The sequence below is a fragment of the Myzus persicae genome, unplaced genomic scaffold, assembly GCF_001856785.1.
Source record: "Myzus persicae strain clone G006 unplaced genomic scaffold, MPER_G0061.0, whole genome shotgun sequence".
Taxonomy (NCBI): domain Eukaryota; kingdom Metazoa; phylum Arthropoda; class Insecta; order Hemiptera; family Aphididae; genus Myzus; species Myzus persicae.
Genome location: NW_019104267.1, coordinates 700,040 through 724,785, shown reverse-complemented (window position 1 = coordinate 724,785; position 24,746 = coordinate 700,040). Strand labels below are relative to the sequence as shown.

Genomic DNA, 24,746 nt, shown 5'->3' with positions numbered 1-24,746 from the left:
CTAAGCAAAGACGGCCTAACTTTTTGGTAACCAATGTTACCCACAATTATTTTAATAATAATATTAACATTTTAAGAAATGTTGATACTTTTTTGTTTCCTGACTATTTCCATAATTTTTCTATGAATTTTGAGTTCCCTAAACAATGAAATAGATCGAAATTGGCACTAGAAATCTCAATCAAATTTGATAATCGAAGCATTTTTTCTTCCAGAAAAAGTGTTCCCAGAAACAAAATGAAAACACACACATCATTGTAAAATCAATACATTCGTATGGCTCCACTAGGAATCTAATAATATTATTTATAAAATATTCCTCTAAAACACTTTCCTCGCATATACGGAGCTATTATATTGAAATCACCAGAACAATAAATGTAAAATTCTGACCCGAACCAAAGACAGGCGTTTCAGGTGAACTCACAATTTTGCGTGGAAACCGAAGTTTAGTACACATATTGAATAATATGTTATTTTAATAATATTACAGTAAACAATCGAACATTAAGAACCAAAATTTGCGAGTAGCGCCCTATTACAATCCGACGGAAATAGCGATATGAAATCGAAAAGGAAGGTGCCCGAACAGCAGGCGCCTGTCGACTACCTAGAAGATTACGACGAAAAGTTGGTGCAACTGAACAGGCGGTTGGCTAGTGCCAGGACCGAGCACCATCGGGCCAGGGATGCACTGGACGATAACGAGGCCAACTATGTCGGAACCAAGGAACGGCGCGAGATGGTGCTCTGGGAGAACGGCCGTCTGATTTCCGAACGCCAGAAGTCCGCGGACTTGCTGGTGGCCGAGAAACAGCGGCTGGTGGCCGAGGTGAACAGCCACTGGGCCATCGTGGATGCACTGTACGAGAGCAGGATAGTTCAGTTCCAGCGGATGTTGACGCGCCTGAAAGAGGATGCGGACTTCGTCAGGACCAGATTCAATACCTCGGCCCAAAGGATAGAAAACAGGACTATCATGATGGACAAGATCACCAGGGTGTTGGAGAACGCTAGCAACCTTAAGGTGGGTGCAGTACACCACTCGATGATTTGTTTATAATACTTATGACATATGAGTTATAATTATCGTAATAATCATAGATAGAGGGGTGTAATCCTTCTTATTTATCTAGCCTTTATAATAGGCACAGATACAAATTAAAAAGTAAGAGTCGTTTATTCGTTATAGGAACGGGAAACAATTATTTTAAATCTAAAAAACCCATCAAATTTATCGATGTTTATATTTTTATTAATTATTTATATTTATTTATTTATTAAAAATTGAATTAAAAATGTGTTATGGTATACAATCCGTTATGATTTATAAATTATAATTAAGGGATGTGGGGTTGACGCCACTACGGGCTACAGGTGTGATACCAAAAAAATAGCCCCCTCCCCTCAAAAAAATTAAATAAATCCCTAGTTGCGTCTATGGTAATAATGACAGGGTCGGCACTTATAACACTATAAAATACGTTATACATATTTTTAAATACCTATGCGTTTATATCGTTTATTTTAAAAACTGTAATTGTACTAGATTTAAATATTATATATATTTTACTAGGTATTTTACATTTTTACAAAATATTAAAAATAATCATATGTTTATAGTTTATTAGCTTACATAAAAGAGGGGTACCCACTAAAAAAAAAAATAGTATCGTCTCAGTTTTCCTTAAATGATATAACATCTAAGTATTTCAAAATATGATCTTTAAGTAGGTGCACATACTTATCAATCCCAAAAATCAGGAATCGAATAATTCACAACTAAAGAAAAAAATGGGGATGGGTATGATTGAAATAAATCTATATTTCATTATTTTATTTTTATAAATAGTTTAAAGACCGAAATCCTTTTTAATTTATAATATAATTGCATGTGAACATTTTAATACAAAAAAAAAAATTTTAATAATTACAGATACCATTTTTTAACTACAATACATAGATAATTTGTGAAATTCAATCAAATTTGTTATTACATTTTCCATTGCCGAGCTTGAGAACTGGGCACCCACTGCTTAATTTGCGACGACGAGAAAGGGCCCATTTATATTCTGTTGATGTGTATTTTTTCTTAAATCACTCAATATTAATAAATTTAGAATTTCGTTTTCAAAAATGGGCCTTAGAAATAGATATTTTCATATTGAAGAACTTATGGACGAGATCCCTTGCACAATAAGGGACTATTATACTTTTAAGTTTCAGTCAATAAATAGTGATTTAATTACTGCGATTTTTTTTTTGAGGGAAGTGTCCCATTTATTTTTATTTTTGAGGACCCAATAATGTTTGTATTACATATCCATTATCCTGCTAATTATGTCTGCACTCCCGCTTATGGTGTAGATAAAATAGTAATAGCTAAAATACTCATTAATTATAATATTGTTCGACGTCTTTAAAGAAAAAACAACAAGAAGGCATGTACTCTAACAGACAGATATTTACGTGCTCAATGCATAAATACACCGAGGAGCTGGAGAGATACATCGGCAACTTCTTCGAAACAGTTTTAATTGGCAGATCTGACAAACTCAATCAGCAAACAATGCAAAACATTAAAGAATACTACAACATAGTTGAGGTATGTAAGCGGACCTAATGCGATTCGAACGATTAATTATAAAATTACACGCGTAAAGTAGTTTGAATCTAAATATACCGACAAACTCCGACCACTAGGTAAAGCTAGGTTGATGCTATAATTTACGAATCGTAATCAGTTAAAGTTTAAAAGCATAATTTTTGAACAATTAGAAAAGGAGAAAAGTTGAAGGTAGGTAACTGTGCTGTTGTACCTACAGATTTTTTTCCTGACATTAAATCATCTAAGCTTAGGTATGTATAATAGATTTGAGTTTTAACATGTGTACATAGGATAACATTAATCATATAGTAAGATTACTAATTTTTCATTAAACAATAATTATGTAACACTTTTTTGTAATTGACTTAAGAAGCTAACCGATGATAGGTCTTTGAACAAACCATAAGCTGTAGGGGATCTGAAATCACACGTAATCGTAAACGATTATTTATAGCAAAGGTGATCCAACTTTTTGGGTTACCAAAGTCACCAAATAATTATTTTAATAATGGTATTACAATTTTATCAAATTTTGGTATTTGTTTACATCAATTATTACCCCTAACCTAATTTAACCTACTTCAAACTAAGAATATTCAATTTTAACCTTAACAACTTAAAATTTCCTTAAATAAGTCAAAAAAGTTAAAAAATATTATCATACTAATACAAAATATATTTGGTGAAAAATACAAGTCTCTACAGGTATTATTTTTTCAATTACATCCAAAAAATAAAATCAATTAAGTCGCAAATCGGTATCGCAAAAATAATCCAGTATAATATTTAGTTTTTCACGATTAATTTGAATCCCCCCCCCCCCTATAGGAATGGCAATTCCAACTAGATATAATTAGTTACTATAAATTCAACTCCAAGTTTATGTTTTTTCTACTAAAAAAATGACTTCAGATATAAAAATATGTAATAAATTAAAAAACATATATCATTGTAAAATCAAAATATCCATAAAAAAAAACACAATATTATTAGTTTTCTGTTAGGGACCAATCAGATTTTACTGCCATGATTTGTTCATCCTAGGCTATATACAAAACTGTATTTAATAAAATCACGAATAAAGCTATGCCAAATTTTTAACTGAGTACGGTTAGCTTATCCTAGCAATAACTAGTAACATAATTACCTAGTTTTCAGGTTTTTTTCAGTACGTATCTAATGTATATTAAATATATTTTATACTACTACTATATAGATGTTTATACGACATTAGAACGTTCATCTCACATGGCATTCAAATGGTTTATAATGCCATACTGTCATCGATTGTGGACTTGGACTTAGTATAATTTTTTATTTTATCTATCGTACCTGTGCATATTTGAAACTTTTTTTCCTTAATTTTTTTTTTCATCAAAAGATGATTATTGGATTTACTAGCGTGACAATGTCAATGTGTTGCGTTAAATATATGTATAAGCAAAACAGGAGTCAGGAACTATACCTATTTATAGTTACTTGATGTCCTGATAAGAGAACAAAACAACATTTGCTTTGATTTCATGTATTTTTTCCATATGATAGTATTAATTAAAACACGATTATACCTTCGTAGCAATTTGACGAATACAGAAGAAAATATGTCTCGGCAAGAAATGATCAGCAATTGGCCAAACTGTACAAACAAAACGCCAAAATAGTTAAGAATTTAAAAATAGAGCAGATGATAAAAAAGATGTTGAGAAAAAAAATTGTCGTTCCGGAAAAACTATCTATTGCCGATGATCTTCACAAAGAACATAGCAGTAATACAATCGTCTCACAGAAGGAAGATTCAAAACATGAACCGCCCGAGGAGTCGGATCAACTGGGAGCCATTATTAAACTGAAAAGAAAACTAACAGAAGATATCACACAACAAAACACAGAAGTAAGCGTAATAATGATCGGTTTTTTTTTAGGAGTAATTATACTGCAGGGGAAGCCAACCTTTTTTGATTATAAGTTGAACTGAGAATACATTTTTCCGTTGATGGTCGACTCACCTAAAAAAAATGTATTTTCATAAAAAGTTTAAGTCGTTATAACTAATATTAATAATAAACGTTGGTACTTATATAAATATTAAAACTAAAATGTAAAGTTATATAAAAATGAGTGTTTCACATTTAATTTCAAAATGAGTTAACACCATCACATACTGTTAGTGAAGAAGTGCGTAATTACATATTATTGACCATTGACAAACTTGTAAGTTGTAATCTGGGCCAATGCTAATCGAACGCTGCTTTAAATGATCATTAGAAATTTAGAAAGTATAGTTCAGTATAATGTTATGAAGTATAGTATTCACTATTCAGCTTTTACAACTTGCATCTTATCAAATGCCATTTCACACAAACAGGTTAATCCAAAATAAATTTGTGACTGTAAAATAATAATAAATTCTAAAAAAGTGCCGGGGGGGGGGGATCAACTTTGAAAACTTTCAAACTACCCACTTCAAACGTGAACAACTGTCTGGCCTCTCTTGAATGTTAAAAACATTACATTTACAATTAGTATTATGTATTTTCAATATTTTTTAATATTATGAATAAGAATTACGTACAATGAGCTTTATATATTAAAGCTATTGATATTTAAAATTGTATACATTTTTAACTACAAATCAATTTGTGGTTTTAACGAATTTTGTCGAAATTCGAATTAATATTTTTTAAATTACAACATTATAACAAAAAATCGTTATTTTATGTGTAAAAATCCAATTTTATGATTAATTGAACTTCAGATCAAAATTAAGTCATCAGACTTATCTAAAGAGACCAAATAAAAGTATTTTTTCTATCGTTGCTCACCAGTTATCAAATATAATTAAAATCTGTTTTTTTTTTTAAAGGAACACTGGGGTACCTACTACCTACCTATACATATATTTTTTGATTAGAGCTACAAATATTATTTACTAATATAATAATATCGTAATATAATATTTTGGTATCAATCACACTAGTGGTTTTGTTATTTTTTTAAAAAAATTATGTCATGGTAAGGTAGTGTGCATAAATGGTATTCTATGTTCCCGAGTAGGTTCGTTAGCTATATTGAGCCAACTTTGTCATTGCCTACACCCAATACCCAGTAATCGGTCTATGGGAAGCATTATTGATTTGTACCAGTTTACTGTTACCGTTGCTGTACATTATGTAGTCTATGGATACCTATGCGATTCTCTATTACCATTAATATGATTGACACTTTTTTTCCTAGGAAATTGAATCACGAAAGTGGAAGTGCAATTATTTAAAGAAATTATTTGACGAAATAAGAACAATCGCAGATAAGGCAAAACAATACATAGCCAACCAAGGACAACCAAAGTCTTATGACACAGCCGACTTTGAATGGTTATTGAACAAGGGCGAAGTCAAACAATATTCTACTTGCAAGATAGAGGTCATACAAACATACGACTATGACATAAAATTGAACCAAAAACAACCATACTCCGAGTGTAACAGAGACAACTTACTAATGTAATTAAATAACTATGTAATAACTTTTTTCCTATTCGATTTTTCAAACAAAAAATGTTCACAAAAATTATTAATTTGAACAAAAGTTATTACATAGTTATACTTAGTTACATGTATGAATCAATTCTTTCTTTTAAATCTCACAGCGTATAATAAACAACAAAATTAATTTTTAATTTTTAAACTGTCCAAATGATCGATGAAATGATAAAAAGACAATTTCTCTCCAAGACATTTTTAGTTATAAGAGATATCCTCCTCCCGACATGGGTCATTTTCTCGCCATGCATGCTATACGTATATGGTTATTCACTTATTCGTGAACTGTTTTAGATCCATCGGTCTTTATTATTTTTACATATTATCACTGCTAGTTAGCTAATATCTACAGGTACAAGTTAAACATTTTATTCATTTTTAAATACAAAATGATTTGTACATTTTCGTGATTTTGAATGAATTTGTTAAAATTTGAACTTCAAACACTAGTACAAAATTAATGTGGCTTTCTGGTACTTTACAATTTAAAATTTCGATAAAAGTGTCATAATATTATGAACGATTAACATTTATCACCAACAAAAAAATGCTATATAAGCATTTAATAATAATTTCAAGTACCTATCTCAGGTTATTCGTTTTTGAGTTACACCTTTGATAATGATGTTTATGAATTTATAATATATTAAGCCAAAACAAGAGTATCGATTTTATCAAAAAATGGTTTTGTTTTCAAATTCCAGTTTTTCCTTAATTATTTTTTTTTGTATAAATTTCAAATTTTGACAATTTAACCTCTTAAAAGTACCTATACGATTCAATCTTTTGAAACCAGTAAACCACCCTCATAATTCGAAATCGAATCATTTTTTCAAATACTTTACTTTTATACTAACATAAAAAAATGTAAATTAAACACGCACACCGGCCACACCATAGTAAAATCAATAAATTCATCGCTCAGCTCGGAATCTAACATTTATTATTAATTAAAAAAAACCATATTATAATGATAATTATAATTTATAGTGACGCGTGTGGTGTACGGAGCGTTTATAATTGTTTTCCTTATCCACTGCTGCTGTCGGATAATTGAAAAGACAAAGACAATTATATAATAATAATATTCTATATTCTGCCGAGTTTGGAATACTATTATAAATACACGTACCTACATAACATGTGACATGGGACATTAGAACTCGGGCACGCGTGCAAATATTTGTCGGACGCTGAAACCCGTTGTTCACGTGTTTATACTTCATATTATTATTAAGACAATAGGGCACTCTCTTATTCTCCCCACATAATAATACAATATACCACTACTTGCAGACTATAATAATAATAATGCATCAATGTCTACCTACCTGTTTTTTCCACGTTCGCGTCTCGCATTATATATATTTCGTACAGCAGCACAGTTCATTACAGATCGTTTTTCGTTCGTCTTAAAACCTATAAATTAGTGTTTATTGTAGTTTAATCCGAGCTCGTATAATAATAGGCATATTATAATATTATAGGAGGTTGGGTACCACTAGACGTTTTTCCGAGCGTCTCGGTCTATTGTTGTAATAATAATAATAATTTAAGGAGCAAATACCGGGTAGCCGCCGCCAGATGTTCCGTGTAATATATATTATTTTCAAACTTTTTATATTCGAAAAGGTTACTCTGTTTATCGCATTATAATAATATCTGCATGTGTTGTGCCTCGTTGTTGGTAGAGTTATACTGTATATTATTATACTCATAAATGCACAATATTCGAGGTTGACCGACCAACATCTGTCGCTATATTATACATTGTATAATATATTAGTTTTTGTTGTTTTGGCCCAAATGGATCAATGTTATTGTTCGGAGTGATTTCACATGGTCAAAAATAAATATAGTATAATATTATAGACTGTTATATGTCTATATTATTATTATTACTTGTACAGTAATCCCCTAAAAGCAAATTCCCATGATATAATTATAAACATAACGAAATGAACAATTTTATTTTAATATTTGTAAACATCTTTTGAATTCGAGATTTCTATATATTTAATACTAAAACTAACTATCTATAATTTATTTAACCATCAATATTGAAATACATAATTTTCTATAACAGTAGGCACACGATGAATAATGAATCAATATAATATACGGTAAATAAACAGAGTGGTTCAACAAGCATACTCACTCCCATTTTGTTATTTAACAATAAATGTATTCAGTTATTATCTTTGGAATTTTTAAACATACACATTTCAAGACAACGCATATTTATAAATTTTTGAGATTTTTTGTACTACTTATGGATAGTGTCCTCTGGTGATTCAAACCATTCAAACTTCTGCTTTTGTAATGAGAACCCAATTGTTTACTGCAAATCATTTACTAAATAATTTTTATGTAAATGACAAAGTGTTGATGTACAAAATTAAAAATCGGGTAGGTAAGTGGGTAAAGCAGTACTGTACATTAGGTGCCTAGAGAGTCCCTGTAATGGATCTGTTTAATTTGAATTCAATTATGTAAAATCATTGTATACGAAAAACGATTCTGAACGAGGACAGTCTGTTGACCTATAAAATTACACAGTACGTATATTATCTGAAATAATTGTGATTAAAATAATTTATTTTGCTATTAGCCATATGAGTATTACAGTAGGTATTAATGTTTGTGGAAAAAATTGTATTGACCGTCATTATGTGAATACTATATACAAATTGTATAATATACTTACTCTAAAAGTTAGGTACCTCAATATTCTTAAATTACAACAAATTAACTATGATCATTATTCTTGGTTTTAATATATAATTTCGTCCACATTCGAACTTAAAATAACTATGTATAAGAAAACTGTATTTATAAATTTTTTGAATTTTTTGGCTACTTACGTGTAACCTTATTTTAAATTTGTAATCCTTAGCTATACAATTTGAACATTTTATAATTTTTTAACTACAAAATAATTTGTACATTTTGAATTTGATACATTTTGTCAACATTTGAACTTGAAATGCGTATAGAATAAATTGTGACTATGTATTTTTAATGCTTTTCAACTGTCATTGTAATAATATATTAGAAGCTTTCTATTAAATTGTCAAGCTTTTTAACCCAACGACTAGGTAACATTTTATTGACATTTATAGAAAAAAAACTACACAAATCGGAAACTGAAAATGTTCATATAAACAGTTTAAAACAAGTCAAAATATTTTGAAAATTTAATGGTGTATAGAAAATGCTAATACAAATATTCAGTGAACATTTCATGTATCTATTTATTTGTTTTAGAAGTACACCAATTTATTTACTATAAATAACCTATACAATTATTCCAATATTTTTAATCATTAAACAGCAGTCAAAAATATTAAATATCCCTTTTTTATTCTTATAAAATATTTTAATTGTAAAAAAATGTTTCTAACTTAAAGATATATGTCTATCACATAACCATTCATTTGCATCAGTGGACAGTGATATACCTGTAACTATAGTCCAAAGTGAAAATAATCATGCATCTGAACAAGTCCCCAGCCATACTATAAAAAAGGTTAATTTGTATACAAAGCACTGTCCTCAGTAAAACTTTTAATTCCTTTTTACTATCGGACTTTTTTTTCTAATATGAAAAAATATGTTTACAGTTGTTAATACGTTGGCTTTTTTACGTTTTTTTAATTTCTATGCAATTTATAAGTATTTTAAAATTGTAATAATTTACACGCTCATAACTGATGTTATGGACATAACATTATCTGTGTTCTCTCGTTGGTTTTTTAAGATATTTTAACTTGTAAATGAGTAAAGCGAAAGTATTTGTATTTGAAAATTCTCATAATTCACTTCAAAATTAAAATATTGTAAAAAACGAGAGAAAACAGATTATGTTCTTACTTAAAAGTTTGATAACTCTGTTAAGACAACACAATATTGAAACTATTGTGGACTAAAATGTGCTATGTAGTACGTTACAGGCGGAGACAACACATGCGGATACGACTTCCTCTTAGGAGTTAAGAATTTACAGTAAAAATGGTGGTTCTAGTTTAAAAAAATAAAGTTTGTATCACCATAGGACTTTCGTTGAATTATTAAAAAGTGATGAGCATTGAGATGCTGAGCTGCAATGAGTGTGCTTGGTGAATCATCTAGTAGGTATTTAAATCTGATTAAAAGTCTGACGAAAAACTATAACAACGGTTTTAGTGTCGTGTGTTTAGTCATTTCCTTTGTGAAATATCCATTATGATTAATAATGGCTGGTAAATTTGATTTTTTTAAAACCATTTAGGACGTTAACTGCTCAATAGTAATCTAATGGCACAAAATTAATTACCAGGTATAATAGTCAAATGTAATAGTTAATGGGTTTCAAAGCTATATCATTACTTATCACTGATGACTATTTATATAGTTTCTAATAGCTGTTGTACCCGACTCCCCAGGATTATAACTTATGGTTAATCTATCTTTTTATCGTTTTTCGTTTTGCTTTAGTTGAAATATATAAATATATAATACAAACCGTTATGAACACAATATTACAGTGATAACTAAATGTATATGATTTACCACTTCTTAATTCTGGACAGTGAACACATTGTGTATGAAAACACAAAAAAGTGGATACCGGTTCATCGACTGCTTTGAATACTTTGAAATGCAACGAATTTTTGTGTTCGTAAGTATTCAATAATTCCACTGTTTACAATTTTTGTGTTTCATTAAATTGAATAAAACTATCTTATCTTTAAGTTTAGATATTACTCTTATTATAAGTAGTATTTAAGGTAATATTATTTTGTAAATTTTTGAATAAAGTTTGATTATCACATTTATAATAGAAGCGAGATTGAGGCAAGTATGAATATTTTCATAAATTATTCATCGTATGTTCATTAATGTTTATTTAATTCACAGTGTTTTTAAACAGTGATACACATAAATCAATATTTTTGAAAATATTCTCTTTCCACAATTTATAAATGCTTGAGTCTATTTATTTATTCATCAATTTTTTTTCTTACAATTATTATATTTGCTTTAACCAATGGCAACCATATATTATATTGGTAGGTTTACAAAAAAAATATTCGATTTACGTTCGCCGAAATAAAACCTCTGTGTGAGCCCATCTATAAAGTCCAAATTTTTACAAATCCTTTCTTATAGTACATCATTTTACATTGTGACACGAACTACGAACTACGAAGATATCGTGAACATTTCAAGTTTCTTGCTATCATAGTTTTGGCTGTAGCCTGTAGGTATGCTATACTGATTTACATAAGTATAATAAAAATAAAGGTAATCTTTTTTTAAAGTATTTATACAAAGTCTTGTATTTGGTATGAAGTACGTGTTATAAGTTACAAACACCTAAATGTAAACGGTTTTAAAGTGAATAGCTTCTGCGCGGGTCACTGCGTAAATTGCGTTCCAATTTGAATTTTTATATGTAAATTGGGGCCTAAATATGTTTTATTCATACTTAAATTAAGTCGTAAATGTTTCCATAATTTTTTATTCTTTTTGTTCCCTGACTTTTCAAATTAATGTATTATTAATCACCTCTTATTTTTATTTTTTAAATGTTCTGCGGCGCAATTTATGGATGTTACAAAAATTACTAAGTATTGAAGAAAATATATCTGTTAAAACATTTAGCTTAGTGTTTTAGAAGAAACATTGAAAAAGTAACACATTTTCAATGATAAGTATATGTTAGTTCCTCGATCCTTCATATCAATCACATAAATTAATCCAGTGAACCTCTAACAATGTAGACCAATATAGAACGAAAAAAAATTCCAATTTAGGGAAAAAAAGTATGTGGTGGAAATATTTCCCATAAAGTTCTTATTACATATTTCTTTCTTTTGGGAGTATTTCCAGGGTACATCACTAAGTATAGCTATAATATGACTAACCTTTAGGTGGAGACGAAATTTAGCTATAATCCGTTCTGCACAAACCAAATTCATAACTATAAAACAGAAACGGTAATTGTATTATTATTCAATAATTGAATTTAAATTTACTGCCAAATGTCAGCATATAAACATACACATCGTGGCCTGTATATTATAATACACATTAGTACACATTAGGTCATTAGCTCATAAAACATATGAGTATATCATACCTATATAATATTTGTTTGGTCGTTTCTTTTAAAAATGTATATTTTGTTTCCGCCGTTACATTAAGATTACGTTAATTTGTTATTTGTCACACACGTCGAATTATGATGTCATTCAATATAGCTTACGCATTTACTCGCGATTATAATATTATTTCCATTAGTTCTAGGTACATTTACATCATGGTTCATATGAAAATTAGTGCCTACCATTTGGCGTATTGGCACTTTGCAGTAATTCTTATTCTATATTTACAGTTAATTACATATTAGAACACTGTTCGAAACTAATTAGTTATAATTACAACTAATTATAATAACTATACATATCCTCGAGGTACGCGCATGATACGAAGCCCGCTTGCCAGTCGCATCGTATTTAAAAGTATACAAATGATCGTAATTGTATGCCTTAAAAATGACTAACTATAGACAAAGAGCATATTGTATTATAATGTTTCCAGAGTACCTATATAATTTAATCAAACTGCATAATATAAAAGCAAAGTAAAGGGCACTGGCATCGTCATAATATTTTGAATTTTTTTTTTACATTTGATACGCAAATTTTCGCAGACACGCCAACGACGAATTACAGTGAAATAGTTTATTAATTCACCAGCCATATTGTTTTTTTTTACATACATACTGCACATGGTGTTCCTAAGAAGACGATGAGAAAAATATTTTTATTGCTGGCTTTGGAATAATAACTATGTAGCCGTTTACCACGAACAGTGAAAATGTCTGAACGCTCATAAATATTAAATTGTAACAGCATGTTGACCTAAGTAGCGTTTCCCAGAATAGTATATACTGTCCGGCAGTCGTAGATTTAGAAATTTGAAATGGGGGTGCTAAATGTTTTACATTTTTCTGTTTTACACAGAAGAAATATAAAAATAATTTTAATACATAGGCAATAGATTTTAGATAACATTACAGGTAAGGTTATTGATATGAACAATTTTATTTTTATTTAATGGATTTTTAGATGTATTAACTATTTATTCTGTACATAAATACATAATGTATTACATTTCGAAGGTTACCAAACAATTATTTTAATAATAATACTAAAATGTTAACAAATGTTCATATTCTTTTACCAGTGCATTTTAAATGTAATTAGAATTATCAATTTTCACCTCTCAAAAGTACCTACTAGATCCAATGTATTACTAGAAACCTCTTTTAAAGTTGATTTTATCAATTTTGAAGACTAATAAGACTTTTTTAGATTTCAAGTTAATTTAATATTTTCCATAAGAAAAGTGTCTCCAGACACAAAAAAACACATCATTAATCATTATTGTAAAATCACTACATTCATCGCTAATCTCAGAATCTAAAATATACAAAAGTATAACAGTTTAGTTATTTCACTGAAAAAAAATTAATTATATAACATAAAAATCTATACTTTAGGTAAATGGGTTCTTGATGATTTTTTGTTTTTTCCTTAAGGTTGTAAATTTCTCAGCACGCCACTGCACTTAGCTGTTGTAGTACCATACTGTAATTATTATGCAGCAATAGCCGATTGTAAACACAGATCACTTATGTCTTATAGAAAAGATAAATAGTGGGTGACATTACGACGTCAAATGTGGGTTCTGACAATGGTCGATGTTTAAAAGTGAAAAGTTAAAACAATTGTCTTATTCTGTGTTAAGGCTATCATCAGTAATGACTCGTTACTGTGTCGCAGATTTTAGAGCACTAACATTTTTTGGTTCACGGAATCCTTAATAATAATAGTTACAATAAAAAAAAGTTGACCACAGAATTTTTTCAAACCAAATTTTATAATAAATAATTTGAATTCAAATGCATGACCTGTAGTTATTAGTCATTAGGTAGGTTTATACTTAAGTAAGTTATCTAAAAGGGGGATTACTCTAGTCTCGTTATAAGCGCTTCATGCGGTGTCAAACTTTCTGTCGAAAATATTTTGCCAAATGTGACTCACACCATAAAACAAGAAACCAAAATAAATTATCTGATGACATATTCGAAAGCTTATGCCTTATTGGACCAGAACTTACAAATTCCCAGACCCAACATAGATTCTTACCTCTATCAAACCGGATTGGATAAATTATGTAAATTCGTCGGTTATTATTACTGTTATTAATATAATTTGTTTATTTTATTCTTCATTACTACACAAACAAAATAAATAGAAGAGTAAGAAAACTATTTAAATTTAGCAAATACTTTGGTGCATAGCGTAGCCCCCAAATTACACCACTGATAAAATAATATTAATTCCATTTTTTAATTTCCAAATTGTATTCATAATTAATATAAATTATAATACAATATCACTATCAATGGATTTCTGAGAATATCATACTAGTTGAAAGGTGATAAATATTAAAACCGCGCTTATATACATATCGTTGATTATTAATACAATAATACTATTATGTATTAAGTATTATTGATTAAACAAAGTTCCCACTACTCACCAGCCTCCATCCTTACACGACAACAACTACCTACCTGTTGTATATAGTCCAAAACTTTATGTGACTAATGCTACTATATAAAAATGATAAATAAGGTAAAATAGTAACCTCCTTTTATACCTACAGTGATTTTGGAAAAGAATCATTTAATTTGTTTTTTTAAACCGAATTTATTAATTTCATTAGGTCATTCATTATTTTAATTAAGACCGCTTCTGTAATTAATATTTGTAACATTAGTTAACTAATTACACTTTTTTAAATATAATATAAAAAACGTATTGTTGACTCACATGTTAGTAATCAATATGCAATATGTATATTACATAATTAAATTTATAGATTAATTTAAAAATCCTAGTTAAATAAAAATAATGAAGACCTAAGTATAGAAACATATCTTATATCTTGTTAAACATCTTCTTTTTGAATCACTTAATCAGTGACATATTCCTCTATCATACATCATCAGTTATTAATTGTAATACATCATAATTTAAGCACAAAAATGAATTTAATCTAATGAACAAGTTTATTTTCTTCAATCCTCGATAATAGTATTAAGTGTTCAATACAATACCATAATAGAATATAAAATATACAGTGTAGGTTTAAAAAAATCATAATGGACCTACCCATGGGAAGTCTAACGTCGTTCGTAATATGACATTTTTATTACCTACTATTAAATGAACACGCAAAGAAACAAATCATATTGATTAGACGTGTATAAAATGATGTAATATCAGTTATTATAATTATAAAAATAAATTAACAACAGTTTGATTTATTAGTAGCAATAATAATAATAATTTTAACAACAATTTTCATCCACGAATTATTATAAAAAGTTATATGAGAGGCACGTACCTATAATATATTCATGAATAGTGTTGCAAAATAATGGTTTAGAATAAGAGTCTATTTTAATGTTATGGAATTATAATAATATATGTAGCCTAATCTTTAGTTTAATCTTACCATTATTGATGTATGTAAAAATTGTTAAGTCTTTAACCTTTGTGACTTGTATTATTTAAGATACAGTACTACTCGGTTACTCTGAATCTTAGAAAGCTAACTCTATACAAGAAGCGCGGGGAAGTGCTTAAAGTTTAACAACCACCACTCCGAATGGATGTTTTTTCAAAGATTGAAAAACAATAAACAACTAGAAAAAGAATAATCGAATGATGAATTGCAAAAAATATCAAATCGGAAAAGTTCGTAAGTATATTAAACTATATTCTTTTCATACCCTGTTCGTAAATTATTTATTTATTTATATATAATATTCTAGGTACTATAGAATATCATTATATAGGTCAAAACTAGGGCTCTGAATTGTATGCATTTGCATATTTTTACTGGCTGGTCGTATTGTATGCTAAGTAAGCACAAAATGTGTTTCATGAAGGTGTGATTAAAAATACGAATATTATTGAAGAACATATTTTACAATTTGTTGTAAGGTCATGTTTCAATATTTGGTCATTTTTTAACAGTACAAATTTAAACACACTACATAAAATAGACGCGGGTTGAACTGTTCGAAATTCAAAAAAACAAACCGAACTTAAACAAAAATTTCGAAATTCTAAAATTAATCTGAACTCCAAAGAAATGTAATAACTTAAAAAATACTTCGAAAGTATAACGAAATTTGAATCGATACATTATTTTGACTACGTACATATCATGTATGGTGACTGTGAAGCAATGCAGGCACCAAAAAAACACGAATCATTATTTTAAAATCAATACATTCATCGCTCCGCTCCCTCCGCATTTAGGAAAAACGAGAATCTTAGTATGCAAAACCAATTTTATACTAAATCAACTAAATATTTTAGTTGTTTTTGAAAAATTAATAATTTAAGAGTTATATACTTGTATTATTTTTTCCCAAATATTTATACATATTATTTACAATAGCATTTTCTAGACATAATAGCATTGAAAAAATATTTTGAAAATATCGGAGGTATTTAGAAATGACATAGTTATAAATTGTTTTTTATAAGCGATTTTGTTCAAGTTTTTTGAAATTTTTCAAAATCACGAAAATATGTTAGGTAATTATTTTTTAGTTGAAAATTCATCAACATTTTAATTTTAATCACTTAAGCTTGAAAATTGTGTAAAAAATCCTTCCTATAAATTATTTCACTGGAAATTAAAAAAAGAGTTAAGCAAAGCACATTATAATATATTGTTTTAGAGGAATCGAAGTTTAAATTTTGACGACATATTATATATTCGACGATTTCTTCTCAAAATGATTTTTGTTATACCTAATGTTTCAGTTACAAAAATTGAAATACACCATGAAATTTTCATAGACACTTCCAGTTTTTGTAAATATGGTTTTTAAGAGAGTATTTTACCGCATATGAGAGACCGTTGCAAGTTTTCTACAAAGGTGTAATGTTGACATACGTCAAAGGAAAGTGATGAAATTGATGTTGGTCACTACGCAACATGGCTGTGCATCACAAATACAGTACTACCATGAGTTATGAGGTATTCAATATCACATATTCACATATTATGTAAGTCTGGCCATTTTTGTTACACATAAATACATATTTATAAGAGCATATTTCGCGATTTTTTAGTATATAATATAAATTCGATTCATATAGTCATAACTATTATACTAACATAATAACATATACATGAACCTCAACTTATTTTTCGTACACGTGCTTGTCTACATTATTTCGATACTATACTGATAATATTATGTCTCGACGGTTTATTGAAATTGGCGCCATAATATTTTGGCCCGCATATCCGGCCATGACACCCTATCTACCAAATCATGCAGCCATGCAGGGCTCCAGATTACACAATTGTATTCAACGACCACCTACACTGTGTTTTTGATTCAAGAAGCGTCGGCGGATATCCGCGATGAAAGATCTGAAAGTATAAAATATAGACATTTTGTAGTTATTACTTAGTGTTATACAGAAGTAGTTGTGTGTACGTTATTGTTTTAAATGGGTAGGCCCTACAGAGAACAGATTGAACATTTTATGTATAATGTCTTATTTTATATTTTGTCTACCTACATGCATATTGCATATTACTGCTGATTAGTGATCAGTCTATAAAGTCTATCGTATATAACAATAATTAATTGGCCAATTGGTCATCTTAAAAAAAATTCTAACAAAAAAATAACTGTTCTTAGTAAGTTTAAATAAAACATTTTTCCAGTATTTTACTATATTATACTATCTAAATTGTCTGATACAGTTAAAAACATCGATATTGCAACTATATTGTCTACAATCTACACACATTTAACCACTTGAAATATAAGGGAGACGTTCTCATTTGGAAAACAGTAGTTTGTATTTCCACAGAATACTTTTTAAGTAAATCCTACAGAAAATCTCAATAGCTTGATAATATAGGTAGTCTTTAAATACATATTTTGAAAATTTCAAAAATCAGCTTTTTAATAAATGCATTATTGAAGAAAAAAAAGAGGTGAGCATGCTTAGTGAATCACTCCGTATATATTTGTAAGTGGTTCTGGAATATTTTATTATTCCCATAACCCATGCCAATCCCATGCAACATACATACATATAATATTTAGTTATAGCCGTATAGGTATACAATCTACATTTAACATATAGATTACGTAGGTATAGTTGAAGAAAAACATTAAATTGTACTTAACTCGTTCTGCCTTGTAAAATTATTATATAAGTATGTACTGTTGTACTTGTAATAGGTGATTTAGAATGCGGTAACTGGTAGTGCAGTTCGTGTAGTTCGTAGTAAACGGCTGTAATTGTTATGATATTAGTTAGGTACCTACTAGTTACAACTTATGCGAGTATTAATTTATCTCTATTAAATACCATTATTATATCTTATTTAACATATTAGATACGTGCATCATTAGTTTTCTTACATTGTAAATAAATACCTACATTGTAGAATTTAATTTAAGCATAATGCAATATAGTTTGTAATTAGTATTAAGTATATAAGTCATAAGTTAGTTAGGTAATACAGATATTTAGATACGTTGGACATTTAATATTATATCATTATTAAAATAACCAATTTTTCAGATTAAAAACTTTTACGGGTAACGGCGTACCTCTGTCATCAGTACCTACAAAATACAAAACATCCATCAGCAGCATTTAATCTCAGCAAATCTGATTTATTCTTTGATACAGTTTCGGCCTGGGCAGCCAGCATATAGGTATGCAAGCTTTGCTCACGATTTTCTTCTGTTACTTCAATTATTTTTCTACGGTTTTTTTTTTTTAGTTGCACTCTAGTAATTGCATGAATATACTCTAGAAACGTTTGTTTAATTTTTTAATTTTTTTCACAAGGCTTCAAAAACATTTAAACTAAGATAATTTTATTTTAACAAATTTAATGTACGTTTTTTTCTACTAAATAGTGACTTGTTTTTTTCATTTTCGCACGCCAACGAATCGTGCTTCACATATTTTCTATAGAATATTTATTATCAATATTTTGCAAAAGTACAAAATATATGAAAATAAAATAAAAATAAAAAGAGAACAATTATTAATATTATTATTTATTTTACAAACGTTACGTGACATTTCGTTGAGTATCGAAGAACGGAAGTTATGTTCCTAGTGTGTAATCTGTTTATTATAAAATATACGTCACAATAATTCACAAGATTAATATCACATTATTTCAGCAAATAAATCCAAGGTAGTTCCAAAGAACCAAACAATAATAATTTGATAAGTTTTCTGATATTAGTTTTAGTTTTTAATTGTTTTGTGGTTTGCTAATAAGTGCTCTCATATATTAAAGCCCTATTGTGCACACGATTTTCCCCTTATGAGTCTAAGTTAACTATAGAGTATAGATGCCTTGAAAGTTGAAGTACCGAGTAGACTTCAGTAATTAGTAATATTATACGAATTTTTAATTTGAATGAAAATTAAAATGGTACCCTTTGAGTTAAACAAATTTAAGTTCAATGATTTATGCATGCCAAATTAAGTATCATGTTTTATTGTTTTCATATATTTTGTCATTTAATTAGGCATGTTGTATGTAAGTGTTAACTATTAAGTATGTAGGTTTACCATTGTTTTTAAAATTAGGTAACGGCACACAATATAATAATAGAAGTCACAAGCCCTATATAGTATATTATATTATTAAAAATCCGAATGGCGTTAATTTCTATAATATATTAGTTGAACAAACTTAATTTTAGTATGTCCATAATGAGTTAGTGAAAGTTTAATTTTAAACAGGAATTTTTTCAAAATGTTAATTAGGTAGGTATAATTTATAATAATGAATCAAGAAGTCCACCAACTCATTCGTTAATTTAATTTGTATTTATATTTTTGGCATAGACTACACTTGACTACTTGAGGACTTCAATAACAAATAACAATAGCAATGCTCATAATATATCAAAACACTTTTACTTGTTAGTTCATAGTTGCATACGTGTAACGTATTATATTACCTATAAATAGGTATTATATTATGCATAATATTATTATATAGTTGCATACTCTGCAGTGCTACTGTTTCGGTATTGTACTATATACTTGTAGTATATAATATAGTAAGTAGTTAGACAGTTAGTTACTATCATAATATTTTGTTGTTAAAATTTTAACACCTCGGGGAAATGTAATCCTATTTTTAAATGTATAGTTGTTGTACTAAAGTGCTGTTTTTACTAATTCGAAAAATCATGACAAATACAATACATAATAATTACATCCCATTACGTAATATATTATATTCAAATAAAAAAGTCTTGAAAATCAGCCGCCCACAATCTACACCTGGGGGACCACCCTAAATACGCGACTGAGTTCACATAAATATAAAGTATATAACATAAATATATTCAAAATAATGAACGGGTTTGTAGTTTTTTTCATTAGCACTGGAGATAATATATTAATATATTATATTACACCTACTCATATAAGTAAATTCAAAAAAATTTCTCTTTTATTTATAAACATTTAACATTACTTAATATTTGAATTTAGTTACATCTACAGACGGCCAAAATATATATGCTGCATTTTATTTATTTGTATACATAATTTTATATCATCTACATGAACATGCTTGCTGACTTCCATTTTACAAATAAAATAAAAAATATTAACGAATTACAAATTATTGTTAATCGGTCTCCTGGTTTGTTACGAGCAAACAACGTCAGGAATGTGTTTATAATTTTTTTTAAGGTATATTTTTAAATTGTTTATATGTTCTTTTCTCTAAGTATCTGTTGTCATAAATTAGAAATTTAAACCATAGTTGAATAATTGTATTTTAGTTAATATAATAAAATATATTTTACCTATATTCATACTTAAATAATCTTTTCAACTCTAACAATACTTACACAAATTACCTTGGCCCACTGTCCACCACGATCACGTATTTATATATTTTTCCATTAATTTTTATTTAATTTTGAAAACATCCTTAAAATATGTTTAACTGTTCTAGTTACTGTTAAATTAATCATATTGAATTTATCTTTCATTAATCAACGATATTTTAAGTGCATTTCTATAATTATTCCTTTTTATTTAAGAATATTGCTTCTATGGTCTACGTAGAATATTTATCTACATAAAACTTGTTTGTTTTTAAAGTTAACAGTTCAGCAGCAGCAGTGAATACGTCAATATAATATTATAAATTAGGGGTCACCAATAATTGTTGTTTGTAAAGGGCCACAATAAGAACCTGGATAACAAACATTATCGAAATTTCTGATATAAATTAAAATCAATAAATGATAAAAATGAAAAAAAAAAAAAAAATTACAACACTAGAACGTATAATATAATCGGTCTTTACTTTGTTTTCTTGTCTGCTAGCCACACAAATTGTTGTTATAAATAATAAAAGATACCCACGTATTATATTGGTGTTAAATATTATTATTATTATTTTATTTTCATGTACTCTACTTCTTACTACTTTTTGTAATTTCCCTCACTGGGGAAAGCTGTTTAAGTAAAGGTTATTTTTTCTTCTAAGAATTAAACATACGCCTACCCTATGTGTCGTATATTATATACGACTATATTGTATTGTTGGGTATATTGAATTCGACCACATGTTTTTCGATGGCATTTGACTTATAAGTTACAGCCGAAAAACGACGACAAATATATCGAAATCGCCGCAGTTTATTGTACACAGCCACGTGTGATGTGAACAATATAGTATAAACTATACATGCAATTTGGTAATGTTAACGACGGACCCGCCTATACAAAACGATTTCAACAAAAACACCCGAAAAATCAGACCGTTCTTCTTTGACGTCCAAATAATACCGAACACATGGATGTTGTAAAATCCCGACCTCTTAATGTCCATATGTGTTGCTTTGAAATATGTTTTGTGGTGGATGGTATTTATTTTATTACCGTGTTCTATGATTTTTAGTTTTTACGTTTCCATTACAAGTTATAACGAAAGACTTCTCTGAGCTGCTACAAAATATCATGACCTCTAGACTCTAGATAATTTTATATTATATAATACTATTATTGTAGACATTATAGTTGATTACTTATCATATTGTAAGTATACATTATATTTTTAAGACATTAATAATGATGGCTAGGGCTATAAAGATAGGTATGAGGATTGGGGATTACTGATAAGTATGGTTAGAACAAATGATATTACATTTTATGTTCATATTGTGTGGTTACGGCAGCGTCTGGTGTACTTTAGTCAATAAATACAGTTTTGATAATTTAGTAGGTATATACTGTCAAGTGTCAATATTATAATTTATAATCAAGCGTTGATGAATAATGTTATTGTTAAATTATAATCAATGGTTAATCGATAATTATTATTGACCAATGCGAATATTTTCAATTATTAATTTAGGTATGTTTATCAATGCCTACCTGCGGGCTAAGCATTTTCCCACAAAATGTCATTTGTTTTTTCAATCTTATTCAAACACAAATAACCGGTGGTGACATGGCTGGCCACCTCACATAAATGGTGGGTTCCTATATAATTGAAAATAATATTTATTATAATGGCACGATCAATTATTATTTTTATTTTAAGTGCTTATTACCTTTTGTCCACGCACGACCGTACATTTGTGAATTAGGAACCTGCTTTCGACTTCCTTTACAATATTATTAAAAATGTACTATAATAAATAATAATAATTACGTTGTAATGTGTAAGTAAACCTGTATTCCGTAGGTACTACTGTATCATAGTTGTATGTACTCATCGACAGCTAATTACTTCACCTAATATTAGAACTGTAGTAAATACTAGGTATAAATCTCTAGGAACTAGAATTCGTTTGCTATTTGAATCGAGTGCAGGGGGCAAAGTTTAAAAAACTTAACAACGGACACGTGTCTATCCAATGAGCCATAATAAAGAAATTCCTCCTCGCAAAATCTATATTGTGGCATACAGTTACAGTCCAACTTTAGAGTATAAAATGTTTAAACTTTAAACGCTTACAATCAAATTTTAAATTATATTGTATTAAAGATAGTGCCAATATATCAAACAATTTTTATAAATTATTTTCCTAACGAGGAAGCTACAGTGTTTTGGTTTTTTTAAACTACACGTCATAGTATTATAATATTACTTGCGACAATAAAGTAATACAATATACAATTGTTTACAATATTTGTTATATTTGATTTATTGCAGTGAATTAATGTCCTCTCTCCTCTCAAACCAAACACGATCTTTGGGTGTTGTTATTTCATTATAAATGGACCGTTCGACACGATTCGCAATACACAAGCTCAGATGTTGATCGGAAACCGCGGTGCAGCAGACCGAGATTATTGCACTATGACGTGCAATGTGCATTATGCGTTACATGCGTGTTTGAGTGTTACGTGTATTAAGTTCGCTATCCAATTCAAATTGTCTGCAATGGATCATGACAATAATCTTGATGATAAACCACATCGTAATCGAATCGATTACAGTGAGAAATGGTATTATTATTATAAACTGCAACTGCGGGTTTCACAGACAACATACTGCAGTACAACGTGATCGATGTATACAGTAAGGTCTGCAGAGTGAAACGAATTCGAATCGTTGGCCTCCCGAGCTATAGCTTTAGCAGCATTCAGAGAACACTAGTTGCTCAGCGGGGAGCTTTACCGGATAAACCAAAAACTGTCTCAGCTGTCTTATACAGCGTGTCTGAATAATTATAATATAACATCAAAAGTTAAAGCTAAGTTAGAAACTTTATTTTTTTTTTATTTTTTAACTGCTAGATTGTTTATTTTATAATTAGTTTAATAACGTATCTAGCTATAGAATCCATAATAACAAATACTTATACTTACTTTAGTTTTTTCCAGTCAATTTGAAATTTTATTAAAAATAAAAAATAAATATGTTTATACACGTCTATATCTTTAACTATTTATTAACTAATTAATTTAATATTTGTATTTAATCACCGGTGGTCGACACTGTATACAATGGTTTTATTTGTACCATCGACAATGATTTTAAATTTAAAAAAAAACAAATAAATAATCGTTGCTCTAATAATTTAGTTGACAGTTTGACACAAAGTTTTTTCTGACTGTAGTAGTATAGTAGTATAGTCTATACTCTATAACCACTACCTGTCTATTTACTTCCTACAGAATGTGTGTACTAATAAGCTATATAAAAAGGAATGGTATAGGACAGCGATTCTCAAACTGTGTTCAGCGGAGCACTGGGGCTCCGCGAGAGTAATCTAGGGGCTCCGTGGCTCCCTAACCTATCTGTATTAATTAAATTCAAATTATTAAATTATTATTATATTTCTTAGTTACATTTTTAATTTTTATACTTGTATTCATTATTATTTGGACCGTACCAATATGTATTATTTTAAAGTTTAAAACTGTAAACTATTTATAAATAATCCACATATTTTTTTATAATCAAGTAATCAACATCATT

General features: G+C 28.6%; 1 protein-coding gene and 1 long non-coding RNA gene across 2 annotated transcripts; both read left to right on the top strand.

The window, feature by feature from the left end:
- The first annotated feature begins 561 nt into the window (after positions 1-561).
- LOC111040716 lies at positions 562-6,111 on the top strand. Its single transcript, XM_022324719.1, has 4 exons — positions 562-1,026; positions 2,425-2,604; positions 4,184-4,498; positions 5,842-6,111. The coding sequence occupies exons 1-4, from the start codon at positions 562-564 to the stop codon at positions 6,109-6,111; spliced, it is 1,230 nt and encodes a 409-aa protein (XP_022180411.1).
- Positions 6,112-10,621: 4,510 nt separating this feature from the next.
- Positions 10,622-23,618, top strand: LOC111040727. The gene is made up of 5 exons (XR_002605235.1): positions 10,622-10,806; positions 15,783-15,968; positions 17,048-17,293; positions 18,839-18,975; positions 23,475-23,618. It is a non-coding gene; the product is annotated as an uncharacterized LOC111040727 (long non-coding RNA).
- Positions 23,619-24,746: the final 1,128 nt, after the last annotated feature.

Excerpts from the sequence above, each read along its gene's own strand:
- LOC111040716 (XM_022324719.1), top strand. The coding sequence starts at position 562 with ATGAAATCGAAAAGGAAGGTGCCCGAACAGCAGGCGCCTGTCGACTAC. Across the intron at positions 1,027-2,424 it reads AGAACGCTAGCAACCTTAAG|AAAAAACAACAAGAAGGCAT; the intron begins GTGGGTGCAGTA and ends ACGTCTTTAAAG. Across the intron at positions 4,499-5,841 it reads TCACACAACAAAACACAGAA|GAAATTGAATCACGAAAGTG; the intron begins GTAAGCGTAATA and ends TTTTTTTCCTAG.